Source organism: Scylla paramamosain, chromosome 6 (assembly GCF_035594125.1).
Source record: "Scylla paramamosain isolate STU-SP2022 chromosome 6, ASM3559412v1, whole genome shotgun sequence".
In the NCBI taxonomy this organism is placed as follows: domain Eukaryota; kingdom Metazoa; phylum Arthropoda; class Malacostraca; order Decapoda; family Portunidae; genus Scylla; species Scylla paramamosain.
Window position 1 is genome coordinate 11,552,806 of NC_087156.1, and position 18,986 is coordinate 11,571,791.

Here is an 18,986-nt window from a genome sequence, read left to right on the forward strand (position 1 = left end):
ACACAACTCATCATCCAGAGCAGAGTACCACACTAACATCTGACATTACCTCACCCTCCTGAGCCAATACCCTGCAGGGAGTGCCACAGCCCCGCCAGGCTACATAGAATACAAGCAATCACCCTGAGAGCGCACCCCGTCACGTGGCTCACTCTAATAGAAGCTTACAGTGTAAGGAAGCTGCCTCTGAGCGTCACATAATCCTGCACGCCATACAGACCACGCTACGCTACGCCTCCTCCTCCTCCTCCTCCTCCTCCTCCTCCTCCTCCTCCTCCTCCTCCTCCTCCTCCTCCTGCTCCTTGTCCCCGCCCGACCACTTGCCTTCCTCTTTTTCATACAAACTGTACGCCCCACGCGGCGCATGGAAACACTAGCCCGTCGCCGTACATTTGGCCGTTTGCTCTGCTCTCAACACCCACACCGCTGCACGTCACAGAGAGAGAGAGAGAGAGAGAGAGAGAGAGAGAGAGAGAGAGAGAGAGAGAGAGAGAGAGAGAGAGAGAGAGAGAGAGAGAGAGAGAGAGAGAGAGAGAGAGAGAGAAATATTCATGGCAAAAAGTCAATTCTTTCACACAAATGCACCACATTAAGCGCCTCCAGCGTAAGACTATAATTATCAGGCAGGAAGCGCGGCAGTAAACACGTGAAGTCTATGGAGAAGGCAGGGCGTGTTTCACTTGCTGGTCTTGCCGCTCACTTTTTTTAATATATGTTTTCTTTTTTTCTTTTCTTTTTTTCCTTGCGTGGATTGACAAGGTGTGGAATAATAGTAAGAAAATATAATTAATAGAAAAAACTGAATTGGTGTCATTCCAGCTGATAATCCTGCTCTTTACTAAAACAACAACAACAACAACTACTTCTACTACTACTACTACTATTACAACTACTACTACTACTAATACTGTTATCAACATTAACACCTATTACAACTCAGGAAAGCTTTATTTTTCTTCAACCCTTTATGCTCCTTAAAAACATGGAACTGCATTTTGGAAATGAAAATTCAAGTAGCCGAACACAAAAATGAATTAGATGCAAAAGATATTGGACGGCTCAACTTGAAACACTGCAGTAAACAATGCAATACATGTTTAATCTAGAGTCAGTATAAAATGGTATTCTAACATTTGCATATAGCCACTACTTATACTCACAACGCTTTGGAAAAAGGTTTAAACTAATCCTTCAATGGATAATACTACTGACACGATACCATGGAAACACATCCTTTCTTTCCTTCATAGATTCGTGGGAAGCTGACAGGAAAAAGGCAGGCAACAGTGACAGGTTTCGGTTGACATGGAAAAAAAAGTTTAACAGCGAGTTCCAAACAGAGTGCACATCATGTAATGAAGCAGGTACTCACTTTCCTCCTGCACGTGTTGGCAGTGTTCACCGCGGCACCACCTGCCATCCTTTCCTGAAAATATCAAAACAGTGATGCAGCTTGACTATTCTAAAAAGAGCTAAAAATGAAGCATCATGAACAGAACCACCGAAAATACTTTACTGCACGAGTTACAACATACACATGAACAAAAAAGGAAAGAATAAATACTAAAGAAATGTCATAAATAAAACGTGTCAAATTCCTCCAAGCAAAAACACATGGATACATGAAAAACAACACTGAAAACAGAACACACTTGAAACGCTGAGAATGTTAAATATGCACAACAGTTGCAATAAAATAAAACGAACAAGCACAATTACATATATAACAAGATCAAATAAGAAAATAAAAAGAAGCAAAAATATTAAATTCAAAGCTTCCCAACATTCAGCGGTACAAACCTAAAAACAACAGCAAGGATATACTTAGAAAATAATAAGTACCACTTCAGTGTAGCCATAAAAAGTATTCACGGCACAAAACGTGAAAATTCCTTTTGAGTATCTCTGCCAAGGTGGCCTGACTCATCTATTCTTCTTTCTTTATTGTTATTCAGTAATACAACACATCCACCTTCCTCCGTTTGTGGTTCTGATAACAACAACAACAACAACAACAACAACAACAACAACAACTCTCTGACCACTCCTAGTAAGATACCTGCTTTTTCGTGTGGTTACTGCGAGGAGACAGGATGTTCCCTATAACCTCTTACACAACAAAACAACAACAACAACAAAGGCTCCACAGACCACAAAGATATCGTAGTTGCTGTTGGTTCTGGATTTCACCGCTTCTTGGTAAGGATCTCAACAAAAGCAAACACCTGTGAGATCCACCCTCCTTCATGCTTGTGCTGCTAACTCGTCTGGATGAAGCAAAACATTTAGTGTGATACCTTTCACAGGACCTGCCTAATATTGTTGTGTCTATATATTTCAGTTCATGCGGTCATCTGAATACAAAAGCCTTACTGCAAAGCCAAGTTAGTGTTTCGCTGGCAATAATATTCCTATATACGCATTACCAAACGCATCCTATTTTTTTTTTTTTTGTCCCGTCGCTTACCAAACCAGTGTCAGACGCTCTTTCGATAAGGTCCCGCAGGAGGTCGTCTTTCCTACCACGGCAAGACTCACACGATTTACTCATATTTTCCCTGGAACACAATGTAATGAAGCTCCAGATGTTAGGCTGGAGATGACCAGCTAATAAACAGTTGGAGCTGGAGATGACCAGCTAATAAATATAAATACATATCCTCATTAAAAGCATTAACGACGTGTAATTCAATCTCCCGTCGTCTGAACACACGTCTGATGAAGGCATGCTAATGAACACCCAGGTGAGGGGTCTTTTTATTCGCTACTCACACTTGAGACTCGCGAGCCCTCGGAGTATTTATGCCGCTTATCAACTTTTTATGCAAATATACTTTCATTTACACTTTCTCTCTCTCTCTCTCTCTCTCTCTCTCTCTCTCTCTCTCTCTCTCTCTCCCATCATTTATCTCTGCATAGGAATGACTATCAAATGCCTTGACTATTAAGGGCTGCTAAAATAATAACAATAATAATAACAATAATAATAATAATAATAATAATAATAATAATAATAATAATAATAATAATAATAATAATAATAACAAACAGTTGTAATGAAAACTCCAGTACATCTGGTTTCATAGAGTTTATTCCAAGCCTCCAGTACTTCCCCTACATAAGGGCTTGTGTGAGTACCTTACCCTCTCCTGGCCCTCTAGTTGCCCTTCATGGGATCCGATGCTCATAATCATATTAATTGATCCATCATATCAGCTTCGTCTCTCTCTCTCTCTCTCTCTCTCTCTCTCTCTCTCTCTCTCTCTCTCTCTCTCTCTCTCTCTCTCTCTCTCTCTCTCTCTATCCAGATCTAACAATATAAAGAATAGCAGGTTCGAGGTATTCTGTGGTCGTAAGACTCGGCCCCATCAGACTGTGCGAGCATTTTTATGTTGATCTGCTTCTCTGCAATAATATTTTATGTCAATGAGCCTTTGGTTGTTAATGAAGGTGCCACCAGCACGTGGAATGACTCACCGACAGACAGATACACACACACACACACACACACACACACACACACACACACACACACACACACACACACACACACACACACACACACACACACACACACACACACACACACACACACACACACATACATACACATACATACACACACACACACACACACACACACACACACACACACACACACACACACACACACACACACACACACACACACAAACACACAGTATCCGAGAAAAGCTTCTTGACTGTGTCCGTCAGATTTACCAAATTATTTATAGCTAGGATCCTCTTTAGGGCACTCAGGAGACTACAGTCACTACACGCGGCTCTGCACTATAGAAGGAACAACAAAGGTATAGCTACCACAATTACCTTTCTTTTTTTTCCAGCAATCTGTAAATCTGCGTGGCTGCTGCTTGAGGTGGCAGAGCATTAACCGGAGCTGAGAGTGTGGTGGGATGGATGTTTTGACGGTATCTGTCCCTTTCTCTCTCCAAGTGGATATTGTACAGTAGCTACCAAATTATCTTTATTTTAAAGAGCTCTACATTCTGACACAATGGACGATAATATTTGACACGTTTGGTGATGACACCAGTGACAATTGGTAGCCCTGCACACTAACCTTACCGACACTTGATCAGGCAGCGGGTTTCGTATTGTTCATTATGCCACAGTTCGCGCCACACTTTAAAGATAGTTTTCGGAGATACTGTACATTCATTGGCTGAAAAGTTCTTTATACAGTCATACACATCAGTTACTTTCAACTTGGGTCCACTTAGACTAATATGTATAAGACTACACTTTTATTTGAAATATTTAGATGCACGGTTCTACTTTATGCTTCTGTTTATCCTACTTAGTATTAAAACAAGAGTGGGATTTTATTAAGTTTATAAAGGAACGTTACTGAATGCTGTTGACGAGACAACGATGAGACAAATTCTTATTTCAGTTCTACATCACCAGTGTTTACGGCTTCACTCCAGAACAGGACTCCCTAACCTCCTCTCATCCCAAGCAAAGCCTCTTACGAGTAAATCGTTTCGTTATTGTCAATCTATTATCTGTTCTTTATATTCAAGAGAAAATATGGAAACAGTTGAATCTACTTTTCTATATCATGTCTTCTGGGTTGTGACTGATTTCTTTCTAGCGTCTGCAGCTTAAGAGTGTCAATGAAGAATAATGATGCTATTTCACTGAACTTAAAGCTTTCACTGTAAGGAATCTCTCTCTCTCTCTCTCTCTCTCTCTCTCTCTCTCTCTCTCTCTCTCTCTCTCTCTCTCTCTCTCTCTCTCTCAAACCATATCTCGCTCCCAAGTAGAATTCACCTTCTCTCTTTAACCCATCTTTACTATATTTCAGTAAGTAAGGCTATTTTCTAAGAAGTAACATCCTAACAATCCTCCTTCAGCTTGAGCAGCAACACTAATTTTATTGCAAACCTTCCAGTTCGACTTCGCTTAGATTACCTTACTTAAGGTTTCCAGTCAAGAGATACCCTGCCATGCCTCGCCTCACCCTCCCTAACACTCCGCCAAGACAATGATTCCCTTGGTACCATCGCCGCGTGTACCAGGATGAGAGAAAAGCCGACAGTCCACTGCTAAGCCATGCGCGGATTAGCGCCGTTAGCATCAGTCCGAGAACACAAGCAATTCAACTGACCTTGGAAAACCTTGAGCTGAAGCCAGGAGGGAAAGTAAAGTGTGTCTAGAATATGAAGGTGGTAGTTAAGTGAGACTGAAGAGGACGAACACAAGTCATGTTCCGATTGACGGATGAAGGCAATCTAGGGATAGTGTCGCACAGAGGAGGCGGGACGCAAGGCGCCTTCAGGCCAGTCACTGCTGGTGTCCCTCGCCTCCCCTTCCTGCCTCGCTGCGAGGTGAAGGGGCCACTACCACCGCTGCCTCAACACTTACACTACCTTTGCGTCTCAACGCTGAAATGCTTCAATGAATGGGAATGAACGGGAAAGTAATGGTCACTTAGAATTGCTTAGAACAAGTACATGTTACTGTTTTAAATCAATCTGTCTGTCTGCGTCTGTCTGTTTATCTCTGCCTCACATCTTCACTATAATGTTCTGTAAGAAAGAGCATCCCAATCTCTGTTGCTTTGTTGCAGCACATCTATTTGTATTAATGTTGCGCGCGCGCAACATTAATACGGGTCAGTAATATGGGTCAGTAGGTCTGTCTTCTGGTATATTTAGTAGTTTTAGGAAATCAATGACAACTACGTAATGTGCCTGAAAAATGGCATACCGTAAATACGAGGCAATGAGAGAAAAAATATAGTTAGGTTACTATGTATGCATTTTCTTCGCTTACAGTAATTGTTATCACGAAAGAATATACGAGTAACGGAAGAGGTATACGTTTATATTATGCAAACATTATGCTGTATTAATATCCCATTGGCTAATTCAGTTGGACTTTAGGTTAAGTACTCGCTGCAGAGCACGATGAAATATTTATTAAAGTGCTTTACAAAAAAATTGTGCAAATATATTCTTTAGAATGAAATATACTAGTTTTTGCCGCTATTTAAAACTACTTTGTTTATGTCTGTGTCTGCCCGCACATCCATCTGTCCCTCTGTCTATTTGTCTGTTTCTCTGTCTGCTTGCTTGCCTTCTATTTTTGCCTGCCTGCCTGTCTGCCTGCTTCTTTGCCTGCCTATCCTCTTCAAGTTAGGCTGACTATTTCTCTGTCACCCTGTCTGTCTGCCTGCTTTCTTTCTTTCTTTTTTGTATGTCCATCCACCTCTTTCCCCGCCCGTTAGTCTGTCTGCCTCCTTGCTTGCTTGCTTGCCTCCCTGCCTGTTTGTTTGACCGTCTGTCTTCCTACCTACCTGTCCGGTCTCTCTCTCTCTCTCTCTCTGATGATTACCTAAACAAGTCAACACATTATTTAAATCACAACTACGTAATACCAAGGTACTTGAAGGCTTGTCTGTAAGTGGTATCAGTGTGAACAGAGAGAGAGAGAGAGAGAGAGAGAGAGAGAGAGAGAGAGAGAGAGAGAGAGAGAGAGAGAGAGAGAGAGAGAGAGAGAGAGAGAGAGAGGGAGGGAGGGAGGGAGGGAGGGAGGGAGGGAGGGAGGGAGGGAGAGAGAGAGAGAGAGAGAGAGAGAGAGAGAGAGAGAGAGAGAGAGAGAGAGAGAGAGAGAGAGAGAGAGAGAGAGAGAGAGAGAGAGAGAGAGAGAGAGAGAGAGAGAGAGAGAGAGAGAGGGAGGGAGGGAGGGAGGGAGGGAGGGAGGGAGGGAGGGAGGGAGGGAGGGAGGGAGGGAGGGAGAGAGAGAGAGAGAGAGAGAGAGAGAGAGAGAGAGAGAGAGAGAGAGAGAGAGAGAGAGAGAGAGAGAGAGAGAGAGAGAGAGAGAGAGAGAGAGAGAGAGAGAGAGAGAGAGAGAGAGAGAGTAGTGGTATATGTAGTGCTTATCATTTGCAATACTTTAGTCTCACCAATCTCATTCATCGGCAGAGAGAGAGAGAGAGAGAGAGAGAGAGAGAGAGAGAGAGAGAGAGAGAGAGAGAGAGAGAGAGAGAGAGAGAGAGAGAGAGAGAGAGAGTGAAAAAATAAAAAATAAATAATTATATATAGAAATGAAAACGAAATTAAATTCCCAGTCACAACCATCGCCACCACCACCACCACCACCACCAGCACGTCGCCGACACCAGCTTGAACCGCAGTCAAAGGGAGCGCCATGCATGTGTTTAATTTCTGGCAGGGTTTTTTTTTATTTATTTACTAATTTATTTATTTATTTATTTAGTTATTTTTTTTTTTTTTGCAATCCCGTAGAAAATTTGAAACGCTGTCTTGATAAATATTTTACCTCAAATCCGCAGGTAACAGTGTTTGTTTGTTACAGATTAAAACTCCTTGCCTCCAGGAAATGAGGGCACCTTATTTCATCTATTTTCATTCTTTCCTATAATTTTTTTTTTCGGGCTTTCCTTCTCTAACCCAGTAAGGTATTTACTTCAGATCTGTTTCCTGTACGGCTTTTGACGGAGGGAGTGGAGGGTGAGGAGAGAGCCTTCTGCTTTGCTGTCCTTTTCTTCTACTATCACCTTAGTAGCCCTAGGACAGATCATCTAGTGAGAACCACAAGGTTTGTTTTGGCCTGTATTTCTATGTAACTTTATGTAAATCTCCTTCGCTGTACACACACACACACACACACACACATACACACACACACACACACACACACGTTAATTAAAGAAATGCTGTTGTTCTGTCATGTATCCAGTATATTTTGTTTTGTTCTCCACAGGTAACAATTAATGTGGTGCTTTTCCCGTTCCAGTTCTCTGTGACCTCTGGTATTCTTTTAGCCTGTCTTTTTACTCTGACAGGCGATGCTACTGTTACGACGACGACGATGAGAACGAGGACGACGACGATTAGAGTCACCGCACGCACGACGGCAAAAACGTCAGTGATGATTTTTGTAAAGTTAAGCACCAGTAGCAGCAGCAGCAGCAGCAGCAGCAGCAGCAGCAGCAGAAACAACAACAGCAGCAGCAGCAGCAGCAGCAGCAGCAGCAGAAACAACAACAGCACCAGCAGCAGCAGCAGCAGCAGCAGCAGAAACAACAACAGCAGCAGCAGCAGCAGCAACAGCAGCAGCAGCAGCAGCAGCAGAAACAACAGCAGCAGCAGCAATAGCAGCAGCAGCAGCAGCAGCAGCAGCTATAGCAGCAGCAGCAGCAGCAGCAGCAGGAGCAGTAGTAGTAGTAGTAGTAGTAGTAGTAGTAGTAGTAGTAGTAGTAACAGTAGTAGTTGCTCCTTTTGTTGTTGTTGTTGTTGTGGAAGGAAGGAAAAGCAGCAATACCAACAACAGCTGCAAGATCAGCGACGGCAACAGCGGCACCAGCAGCAGCAGCAGCAGCAGCAGGAGCAGCAGCATATTTAGTGTAATAATCTCCAACAGATAAAACACGCGGTGAGAAGTAACACGAGGCATCCTGGACAAACACCTGTCCACCTCGGCCCTGCAGGAGCTAAGATAGAGAAAATGCATTTATAGTTGTTCAAGTGTCCAGCTTAGGTTACAGAGGCGTAGGTTAAGTCAGCCTGGTTGCATGGTGCACACCAGGATGCATGATATTTTTCAAAGGTTACCCAGAATTGTTGGCTACATGGAAGTGTACATGACATGACCAGTGTCATGAGGAAGAAGAAGTAAGTTGCCATACTGCTTAGTACGAAAATATATAAATTGTGATTAAAGAATTACAAAATTCATGTATTATATTGGTATATTACAGTACACTCAAACGCAACCCGCGCCTCATGTGTTTCAGATGTGGCGTTTTAAGACTACAGAAAAAAAAAGTCAAATATTCATGTAATTCTTTTTAATCAGTTGTCCAAGGCTCAAGTGTACATAAATTTATTAAATTTATTTAATTTAAAGGGTGGATGGATTTAGAAAAGGTGGAAATACTGAAAAAAATATAAATAACATTGAATGAGAAAAAAAAAAATTACGTAGTAATAAGACAGTCTTCTGCAGGAGAAGAAAAAGAAGAAGGAATAGGAGGAATAATACAGCAACATTCTCGCATGCATTGTTGAAGTTGAAGTGTGGATGTCTGAAGCAGCAGCCTTGCCTGGCACTTTCACTTTTTTTTTTTTTCCCCTCTCTAAACACAGCCCCATCACAGGTCGAACTTTGCCTGGCGCCAACGGAGATTTGACCAGTCGTAGTTTACATATATATGTTTCTTGTCCTCTGATGGCGGTGACGCTGCTGCTTCTTCCTCTGAGAGCAGTGGTGGTAGTTCTTTTTCTCTGCTTATTTTTTCTTGATTTCTTCCTCTGATGGCGGTAATGCTGCTGCTGCTGTTGCTGCTGCTGCTTCTTCCTCTGATGGCGTTGTTTCCTGTTCTTGTTCTAAGACAGTATATTTGATGGTCTGAGTTGGTAGGTGGGGAAAGTAGGAGGTGCTGCACACTCACCTCCCCTGCTCCCCAGTCATAATTCAAATCAGGTTGGTGGAAGACTGGGAAGGGTAGGGAGGTGATGCACACTCACCTCCCCTGCTCCCCAGTCATAATTCAAGTCAGGTTAGTTAGTGGAAGACTGGGAAGGGTAGGGAGGTGCTGCACACTCACCTCCCATGCTCCCCAGGTTACATTTGTAACATCTGTCAGGTTGGTTATTTTTGGAGTTGCCAGGGTCAGTCAGTCAAGCCCAGGGAAGTGCTACGCACTCACCTTGCAAAGATCAGAGGGGTGGTGGTGGTGGTAGATTTGGAGCTGGTAGGATGAGTCACATTGGTGGTGGAAGTCAAACTGGGAGACTGGGAAGGGTAGGGAGGTGCTGCACACTCACCTCCCATGCTCCCCACGGTCAGTCAATTTGGTGGTCTGTTGCCAGATTAGAGTAAGATTTGTAAGTCAGTCAGGATGGTTGTTTTTAGAGTTGCCAGGGTCAGTCAGGCTGGTGGTAGGGAAGTGCTACGCACTCACCTACCCTGGATAGGGTAAGATGTAGGGATGTAGGGATCAGAGTCACAGTGTCAGAGAGTTGCTCTTAGAAGTTGCCAGGATGAGTAAGGTCAAACTGGGAGACTGGGAAGTGTAGGGAGGTGCTGCTCACTCACCTCACATGCTCCCCAGGGCCAGTCAGTTTAGTGATTACATATCTGTAAATCAGGCAGGTTGTTTGTTTTTTTGAGCTGCCAGGGTCAGTCAGTCAGGGTCAGACAAGGGAAGTGCTACGCACTCACCTTGCAAAGATCAGAGGGGTGGTGGTGGTGGTGGTCTGTACAGTTGGAGTTGCTCTTTGGAGTTGGTAGGATGAGTCAGATTGATGGGAGACTGGGAAGGGTAGGGAGGTGCTGCACACTCACCTCCCGTGCTTCCCAGGGTCAGTCAGTATGGTGGGTCTTTAGAGTTGCCAGGATGAGTCACGGGAAGTGCTACGCACTCACCTTGCCAGGATCAGTTGCCAGGGTGGGGAGTACTGGAGTACTGGTGGTGGTCTGTACAGTTGGAGTTGCCAGAATGAGTCAGATTGTTGGTCAAAGTCAAACTGGGAGACTGGGAAGGGTAGGGAGGTGCTGCACACTCACCTCCCATGCTTCACAGGTGGGGTGGTGGTCTTTGGAGTTGTCAGGATCAGTCAGGTTGGTATTGATTTATTTTTATTATTTATTGTTGATTGCCAGACTTAGTCACTTTTATTGACGGGGGGAGTAGGGGTTTTATGGTTTTCACTTTATTTATTTTTTGTTAATTTTATTTTATTTATTTACTTTATTTTATTTTCTATTTATTTTATTTTTTTGATGTGGACTTGGAGAGAGAAGGGAAGTGCTGTGCACTCACCTCTCTTGCTCTCCCGAGGTCCGAGGTGGTAGGAAGGTTTTTATTTTTATTTTATTCATTTATTTACTTATTTGCTTTATTTATTTATTTATTTTATTTTATTTTTTTTTTTTTTTTTTTTTTTGCGTGGAAGGTTGGGAGAGAAGGGAACCTTAATTTTTATTATTATTATTTTTTTTTTTCTATCTTGCCTGGTAGGTTGGGAGAGAAGGGAAGTGCTATGCACTCACCTTCATGTTTTTTTTTTTATTTTCCTGTTAGGTGGACAGAAGGGAAGTGCTATGCACTTACCTTTATTTTTATTTATTTTTTTATTTTTTTTATTATTTTTATTTTTTATTTTTTTTTTTATTATTATTTTTTGCCTGGTAGTCCGTAGACTTGCCAGGGTTAGGTAGGTTAGGTAGGGGAGAGAAGAGAAGCGCTGTGCACTCACCTCCCTTGCTCTCCCGGGGGCGGTAAGGCGGTGCCTTCCTCCCCTGGGGAGGGGTAGGGAGGTGCTGCGCACTCACCTCCCCTCCTCCCCGTGGGCAGCTCCATCACCGTACCTGTGTGTTTGAGGCACACATGGTGATGGAGGGATGCTCTTTGAAGGTTTTTGTGAGTTCCGAGAGGGGGGGTTCGAACCTACGCGCCCCTCACTTCCCTCACGCCAAACTCCAAGTGCATCACTCTACCCACTGGGCCACGAGGGCCCTTTTTCTTTTTTTTTAAGTTGGTCTATTTCCCCATCTTCCCCATATTTTTTGTAAAGTTGGTCTATTTCCCCATCTAATTTTCACGCCAGTATGTATTAAAGAATTATGATGTGAATTAATTTCATCACGTTATTTATTTATTGTGTTTTCTATGGGATATGACCGCTGGCATCCCACACACACTGGGTTCCCAAGACTGTCACTACGCCATGAAACCCCAACGGTAAACAAGATATATGTGAACACATGATTTCCCCTCCAGTGTTCATGCAGCACCAAAAGTTCAATAAGAAAAACTGCTGCTGATTCTAAAGTGAGCGTTCATGCCCACAGTGATAATTAGATAATTGTTGACTTGTGGGAGTATGTCGTGGAGTGCAAATAGCAGTAGGTGAGATCAGAGAACTTTACAGAGGCGGGCATTCCTTCTGTCTGGAGCCGCCTCCTGGAACCCTCCCCTGTGCTGCACCACCACCACCATCACCAACAACAATAACAACAACACAACATTACACCTGTCCATCCTGCAGCACGAGAATGACTCAGCCCAGAGAACCACGGATTGCTTTATTCGTAATTCACGTCCACTCTCAACATAGACATCAATCAAATTATGTCATTGAAAAAGCTGGTGAAGCACTCACTTCTTCACACAGGCTTTACTACCTATCAGCAGGATGAAAGCTTCCGACTGGGAGGAAGGGCGGCGTCGGGAGGGATTAAGGGAGAGAGGGTAGGGGGACCAGCGGAGGCTGCAAGTGTGTTTATGCTTCATAGGTATAAAAAAAAAACAATACTGCATGAAAAAGAAGAAAGACCTGTGTTCCTCCCACCCCTGCTCCCCGCGTGAGGCGATACGTAGTGAAGTGGTACTGTTGTTGTTGTTATTAATATTATTATTATTATTATTATTATTATTATTATTATTATTATTATTATTATATATTATTATATATTATAATCATTATTACTATTATTATTACCATTATAATTATTATCATTACCGTTGCTGTTGTTGTTATTAATATTATTATTATTATTATTATTATTATTATTATTATTATTATTATTATTATGTATTATTATATATTATAATCATTATTACTATTATTATAACCATTATAATTATTATCATTACCGTCATCATCGTCACCAGCACCATCATTGTAGTGTAGCGGGTTTGTGTCCTTTTATTTCCGTGTCGTATCTTGTAAGTTGCAAGTTTTGATAGTTCAGTATTTGTAACGATGGAGACCTTGCTTTTTTATTCTTTATGCACTGCACGGTGTCATTGGCATTTACATCTATATTTTCTACTGTTTTTTTTTCTGTTACTTATGTACTGAATCTATTTGTTTTGCAGAAAAAAAGTCCAAATAGTAACAGACCAAGAGGTTCTTATAAGTTTGTTTGGGTAACTATTCTACTCTATTAGTGGTAGAGAAAGGATAGCACAGAAGAAGGGTCCTTCCATCCCCCACCCCCTATCCCTCCAGGCAAGGCTCACCTGAGAAGGGAAATGGTACCATGTTGTATAGAAATAAAAAAAACACCATGGAATGTGAGAGGAAACTAAGAAAGAGAGGAGGACTACTTCTACCACATACAATCTACATGCCAGCACGGACAGTACGGAGTGAACGTGTTCGTTATTCAGACATGAACAATGACAACCGGGAATTAGTGTCTACATACTTGTCAAGACAGGTTTTCAATGAGTGTACAGTACCTGAGTTAACGACGCTTGATGGAACACAATTCCACATATTTATGACACGATTGAAGTAAAATGTTTGGTTTCATTTGTTTGAAATCGCTTACCTATTATTTGCTATTGTTTCTTGTAATATTAGACATGTTGAGTCTTAGGAAGAATTCGGGTCTCATATTTGTGAAACCCTTAAAAGTTTAGTAAAGCAATATCAGATCCCCTCTTAGCCTGCGTTTGGATAGGGAGAATAGATCTCGTTCTTTAAGACGTTCCTTGTAGGGTTAATTGCGAAGCTTTCAAGTAATTTTCGTTACTCTACTTCATATTGTCTTTTTTTCTAATTTCTCAATATTCCTTCTGTAGTAGGATGACAAAAACTGTACATTGTATTCAAGATGAATACGTACAAGTGAGTTGTACAAGGAAAGATTTTTTATTTTTTTTTTTTTTTTTTCAGATTTGAAGGTGAAAGATCTTCTTAATGAAAACTATTAATTTATTGGCAATTTCAATGACATCGGTACAGTGTTTGCTTGGTTTAAGATCTGCTGTCACTAAAACTCCCAGATCTTTCTCAGGATCCAAACTATTGATGGGGGGATTACTTTTTATAATTTTCCAGCAGATTGCTATTTCCTATATTCAATACGTGGCATTTATCAAAATCAAAGTTATAAGCCACGTTTCACACCATTCAATGAGAGTGTATACATCATTTTGCAAAATTTGACGTTGTTTTGGTGTTAGTCTTGTTAGCAGTTTTAGTATCTGTGAATTTTGACAGTTTACTTATAATTCCTTCGTCTATGTCATTGATATATATTATGAAGAGGATCGGTCCTAAGATTGAACACTGAGGAACGCCACTACTTACATCAACCTAATTTGAAGAATTAGCGTTCATGGTGACCCCCATACCACAATATATATTGTACTGTAAAAAAAAAAAAAAAAAAAAAAAAAAAGACGAAAGAAAACAAAATAAGGAAAAAGAAAGAAGTGAAGATAAAATAAGTCAGAAGAAATAAGAAATGGAATGTTTATAGTGATTGATGTGTTGCTGATATCATGTGTGTTTTTCTCACTGAACATTAATGGCGCCGACTGAATATTTGTTGTGTTTGTGCATGTGATATTGTCTGTGTTTTGCACGATGATTGCGTTGATCAGTGAATATGTTGAAGAGATATAAGGTAACACCTAATAACTTTGAATGATTTAAAGATGAATGCGAGTGAGAAATTTTGAGTTGTAAGAAATGTAAATAATTAGTAGTTATTAATTAAAATATGAAAATGTTTGTGAGTTTTACAGTAGCATTTATAAACCAATTCCTTGCAATATCTCAGAACACGACACGTTAATTCAGTATGTCTGTCTGTCTGTCTGTCTGTCTGTCTCTTTGTCTGTCTGTCTATTTACCTAATCGATTTTCTACTTACTGAACTGTTTATCTACCCATCTATTTACATTTATATCTAATTAAATACTTATTAATTTCTTCATCTATCTATCAATCTATCTATCCATCCATCTGTCCATCTATATATCTATTTATCAGCCAGTCGATCTATTTAACCATTTACCTATCCAGCAATCTATCTATAACTCTACCTGTTCAACCAGATACCTATTCATTAATCAATTCGTCAGACCAACAACACATTTCTCTATCTGCGCCTGAACATACTCACCGATCCATCTCCCCGTTCACCGCCACTGTACCGAGATAATGCACCATCAATACACTCATATACTCGGCGGCGGCTAGGCAACGCTATTTCGACATGTTCCACTAAGCATCCCTCCAGTTCCTCCCACAGCTCCCTGCTTATAAGGGGAGACCAGGCCCTGCTAATACTACGGGACTGGAGGAGGAGGGGGAGGAAGAGGAGGGGCGTCAGTTGCAAGCATTAAGTCGGCAAAAGGAAGGATGGAACGTAAGTGAGAGAGGATGAAGGATGGTGAAGCGAGGGAAGAGAAGAAAGGAATTCCTGAAAATGGGGGAAGTTGAGAGTGAGGTGTGGTGGTTGTGGTGGTGGTGGTGGTGGTGGTGAGGGACAGGAGATTAATTAGGAATGATTAATGGTGGCGAGGGTGAGGTATGGGATAGAATCAAGGTGGAGTGGAGTGTAAGCTGTGGTGATGGTGACGGTGATGGTGATGTTGTGGTGACGAGGATGAGCTTGTGCGTGAATGATTACTGATTAGTGATGACAGGTTAATAGAGCGTCAGTTTATATTAACAGCCACTGGACATGATACATTACGGACAGCTGGTGTGCAGTGGAGGGAGCGTGTTATTATCATAGTCTCCAGATCACTTATTAGAGTCTAGAATAGATCATAAGGGTAACAATTTGGTTACAGTTTACAATACCACTTAATTTCCGCATGGTAAAGAGTGGATGGAAAAGAGAGTTAAATCAGGTTGGTTCATTTAGTTAGGAAGGTGTCTTGATACTCGTCTCTTATAGCAACTCAAGTCATACGGAGGTGAGTAAACATATATGATCAGTTCAAGTCATAACAAGTTTAGGAAGTCAGATAAAAATCAGGGAGAATTACGGAGTTTAACTGTGAAAGAGATCAAAGAGTGAAGAGGCCAGTCAACTCTCGCACTATTAAAGAGAAAACAAGGGCTGAAAGTAAGTGAAAAGCCTAGTTGTATCAGAGCGTGTGTTTCATGAGCAGGGCTGAACTGTAGCGTTTGGACTGCTTTGTATTCATGGTGAGGGGAATCACACCAGGGGCGGGATGTGATACGTTAATAGGAGTGTTTGTATGCGTAATAAAGTGACACAATAATGGATATGGAACGTGCCACATTGATTGCTTTGCATTCATTTTAAAGGGAAATCATGCCACCAGTTAAATGTAACACGTTATTTAAAATTTTTATCCATGAAAAGAAGTAGTAAGGGATTTCAAGGAAGCATTAAGTGGTAATCAGATGACACTTGATCATAAAAGTAAATTAATACCTAACTCAACGCACAGAAAAAAAAAAAAGTACTGAAATTTTAAAGAACACATGCTTCTCTCTGACGAGCATCACTCCCAAGACCTGCATTACATTCAGTCCCGAAGAATCCTCAAGAGTCCTTTTAAATTACATAAAACAATCACACTAGAGAAATGGTTCTCAACTGGTGGTCCACAGTGACTTTTTACGGTGGTCCACAGGATGCCTACTGTATTTGCTGATAAAAATTAAATGGAAAATTCAGTATGAACAATTTGATCAAAATGAATAACTACTATTATTACATTTCTATTTAAGAGAAACATTGACAGTCTAAGATGTAGCTGTTAGGTAATACTTCGAGTCACTTCTAAGTTTAATCTACAACGAATGTTCAAGATTCACGCCGCCATCCGGGACTAGGGCCTGAGAACATACTCGTACTATACGCGTCAAGGTGACGAGCCATCCTGTTCATTTCTGTCAGCTTCCACGCGGCTACACGAGTCGTCAAGTGCTGTGGACCACCGTGCCTGTGGCCACTGGCCACCGAACTGCAGTGTTGATTAGTTGTATTAAAACAAAATTGAAAGGGTCCACATTTTCTTTTTGTTTTTGTTAGTGGCCCGTGGCCTGAAAAGAGATGAAAACCACTGCACTAGAGAGTAATAACGGCATTAGGAAAAGCGTCCACTTCAAACACCCTTTTGTCTCTGCCTGTGGGCGCACAAATTACCTCAGAATGTTACGTCACAATGAATAAGACAAGTGAAAAAGCTTTCTTTCTCTTAAATTTGAATACCGTCTTTTCGGAAATATTGATTTTTTTTTATTTTACTTTGTGCAATAAGAAAGGAAAACTTGTGCAATTTTGAGAAGAGTGAAAAAATCTACAATTTACCCTAAGGAGGAGGAACAGAGAAATTACGAATTCTACCACCACCACCACCACCACATCCTCCTCCTCCTGATCCTCCTTTTTTTTTATTTTCCTTAGGAATAATGATAAAATCTCACTTCATTCTTTCCAATCAAAATGCAGCCAGTTTTTCCCACACTGCACGATGGTTTTCCCACGCCAGCACAAGCACAAGGGCGTGTCAGTTTGGCAGAAGTCATACACTGCTCTAGCTTACTTTACTAAATGGTAGTTAATCTAAATTAATTCCAAAGCGATATGTAAAGACCTGTGGGAGTGTTTCTGTTTTGGTTATCCATTGTAATCACATGTAATCCTTATTTTCTTCGTCCGCATTCTCCTGTTATTGATCAACTTTGTGATTTTAAGTACTAGAGGTCAAAGTTGCTGGGGATAACCTGTGTATGCAGACCCTAAAGGGAAGGCACACAAACCCAGTGACCGAAGCTGTGGCCTGATTGACTGCCGCCTCCCTGGAAAGCGCAACACAAGGATGCTGCACCAACCCTCAACAACCAAACTGTGCCTTCACCTGCACTACGCACACACCACATCACACAACTATCATGCATTTACACTCTCCCTCACAAACAAAAGTAGACAGACCACAACTCTTTCCCTCACTATTCTCTCAAGTTTTATGTTGTTTTTTCTATACCACGTGGTATCAGTTCCTGTATCTTGTCAGCTTTTGCTGGAGGGATTGGTGGGGAGGAACCTTCTGTACTATCCTGTATCTCCCAATAATAGTTAATGTAGAATAATTATCCAAACAGCCTCGTCAATACCTCAAGGTTTGGTCTTCCGTTGCATTCCTTTGTATTCCTCTGGAGAGAGAGAGAGAGAGAGAGAGAGAGAGAGAGAGAGAGAGAGAGAGAGAGAGAGAGAGAGAGAGAGAGAGAGAGAGAGAGAGACGAGAGAGAGAGAGAGAGAGAGAGAGAGAGAGAGAGAGAGAGAGAGAGAGAGAGAGAGAGAGAGAGAGAGAGAGAGAGAGAGAGAGAGAGAGAGAGGACATCGTTGAAAAAAAAAGTTTTGTATAAATCAAGATATGAAAAAGGAATATAAAATGGTAAGCTTTTTTTCGCCTAGGGGCACACGTAGAACACACTTGTCAAGTTAAGTGAACATAAAGTGGAAATGGTGAAGATAAACAGAATAATGGAGGAACACTGAACCTTTCACGAGAATAGAACTGTTGATATTTCTGGGATTTTTATTTATTTTTTCTAGTGTACATCATTATCCCAGACTACATCACCACAACTACATCATTCCGTCACAGAGTAAAGGGAGAGACTATAGTGGTGATGATGTCACTGTATTTATGCTCTACAACCTGCATCACTTTAACAAAGTTTAGGTGCTGTATCATTACAAACACAACTCATCACCCACAGCAGAGTACCACACTAACATCCGACATTACCTCACCCTCCTGAGCCAATAACCTGCAGGGAGTGCCACAGCCCCGCCAGGCTACATAGAATACAAGCAATCACCCTGAGAGCGCACCCCGTCACGTGGCTCACTCTAATAGAAGCTTAAAGTTTAGGGAAGCTGCCTCTGAGCGCCACATAGTCCTGGACGCCATCCAGACCACGCTACGCTACGCCTCCTCCTCCTCCCTCTCCTCCTGCTCCTCCTCCTCCTCCTCCTTGTCCCCGCCCGACCACTTGCCTACCTCTTTTACCTACAAACTGCACGCCCCACGCGGCGTATGCAAACACTAGCCCGTCGCCGTACATTTGGCCGTTTGCTCTCCTCTCGATACCCACACTGCTGCACGTCACTGAGAGAGAGAGAGAGAGAGAGAGAGAGAGAGAGAGAGAGAGAGAGAGAGAGAGAGAGAGAGAGAG

At 41.8% G+C, this 18,986-nt stretch overlaps 1 protein-coding gene across 7 annotated transcripts in view; it reads right to left on the reverse strand.

The window, feature by feature from the left end:
- The window catches only part of LOC135101306 (uncharacterized), a 164,409-nt gene that overhangs the window by 68,616 nt on the left and 76,807 nt on the right, over nucleotides 1–18,986 (reverse strand). For 5 of the 7 annotated variants that reach the window (XM_064005112.1, XM_064005113.1, XM_064005110.1 and 2 more), the window contains 2 exons: nucleotides 16,650–16,844; nucleotides 1,373–1,426 (listed from right to left, as the gene is read on the reverse strand). In XM_064005112.1, the coding sequence (XP_063861182.1) occupies nucleotides 1,373–1,426; nucleotides 16,650–16,844 (249 nt within the window). The remainder of the gene's footprint in view (nucleotides 1–1,372; nucleotides 1,427–16,649; nucleotides 16,845–18,986) is intronic. The other 2 variants (XM_064005115.1, XM_064005114.1) reach the window with 1 other exon arrangement.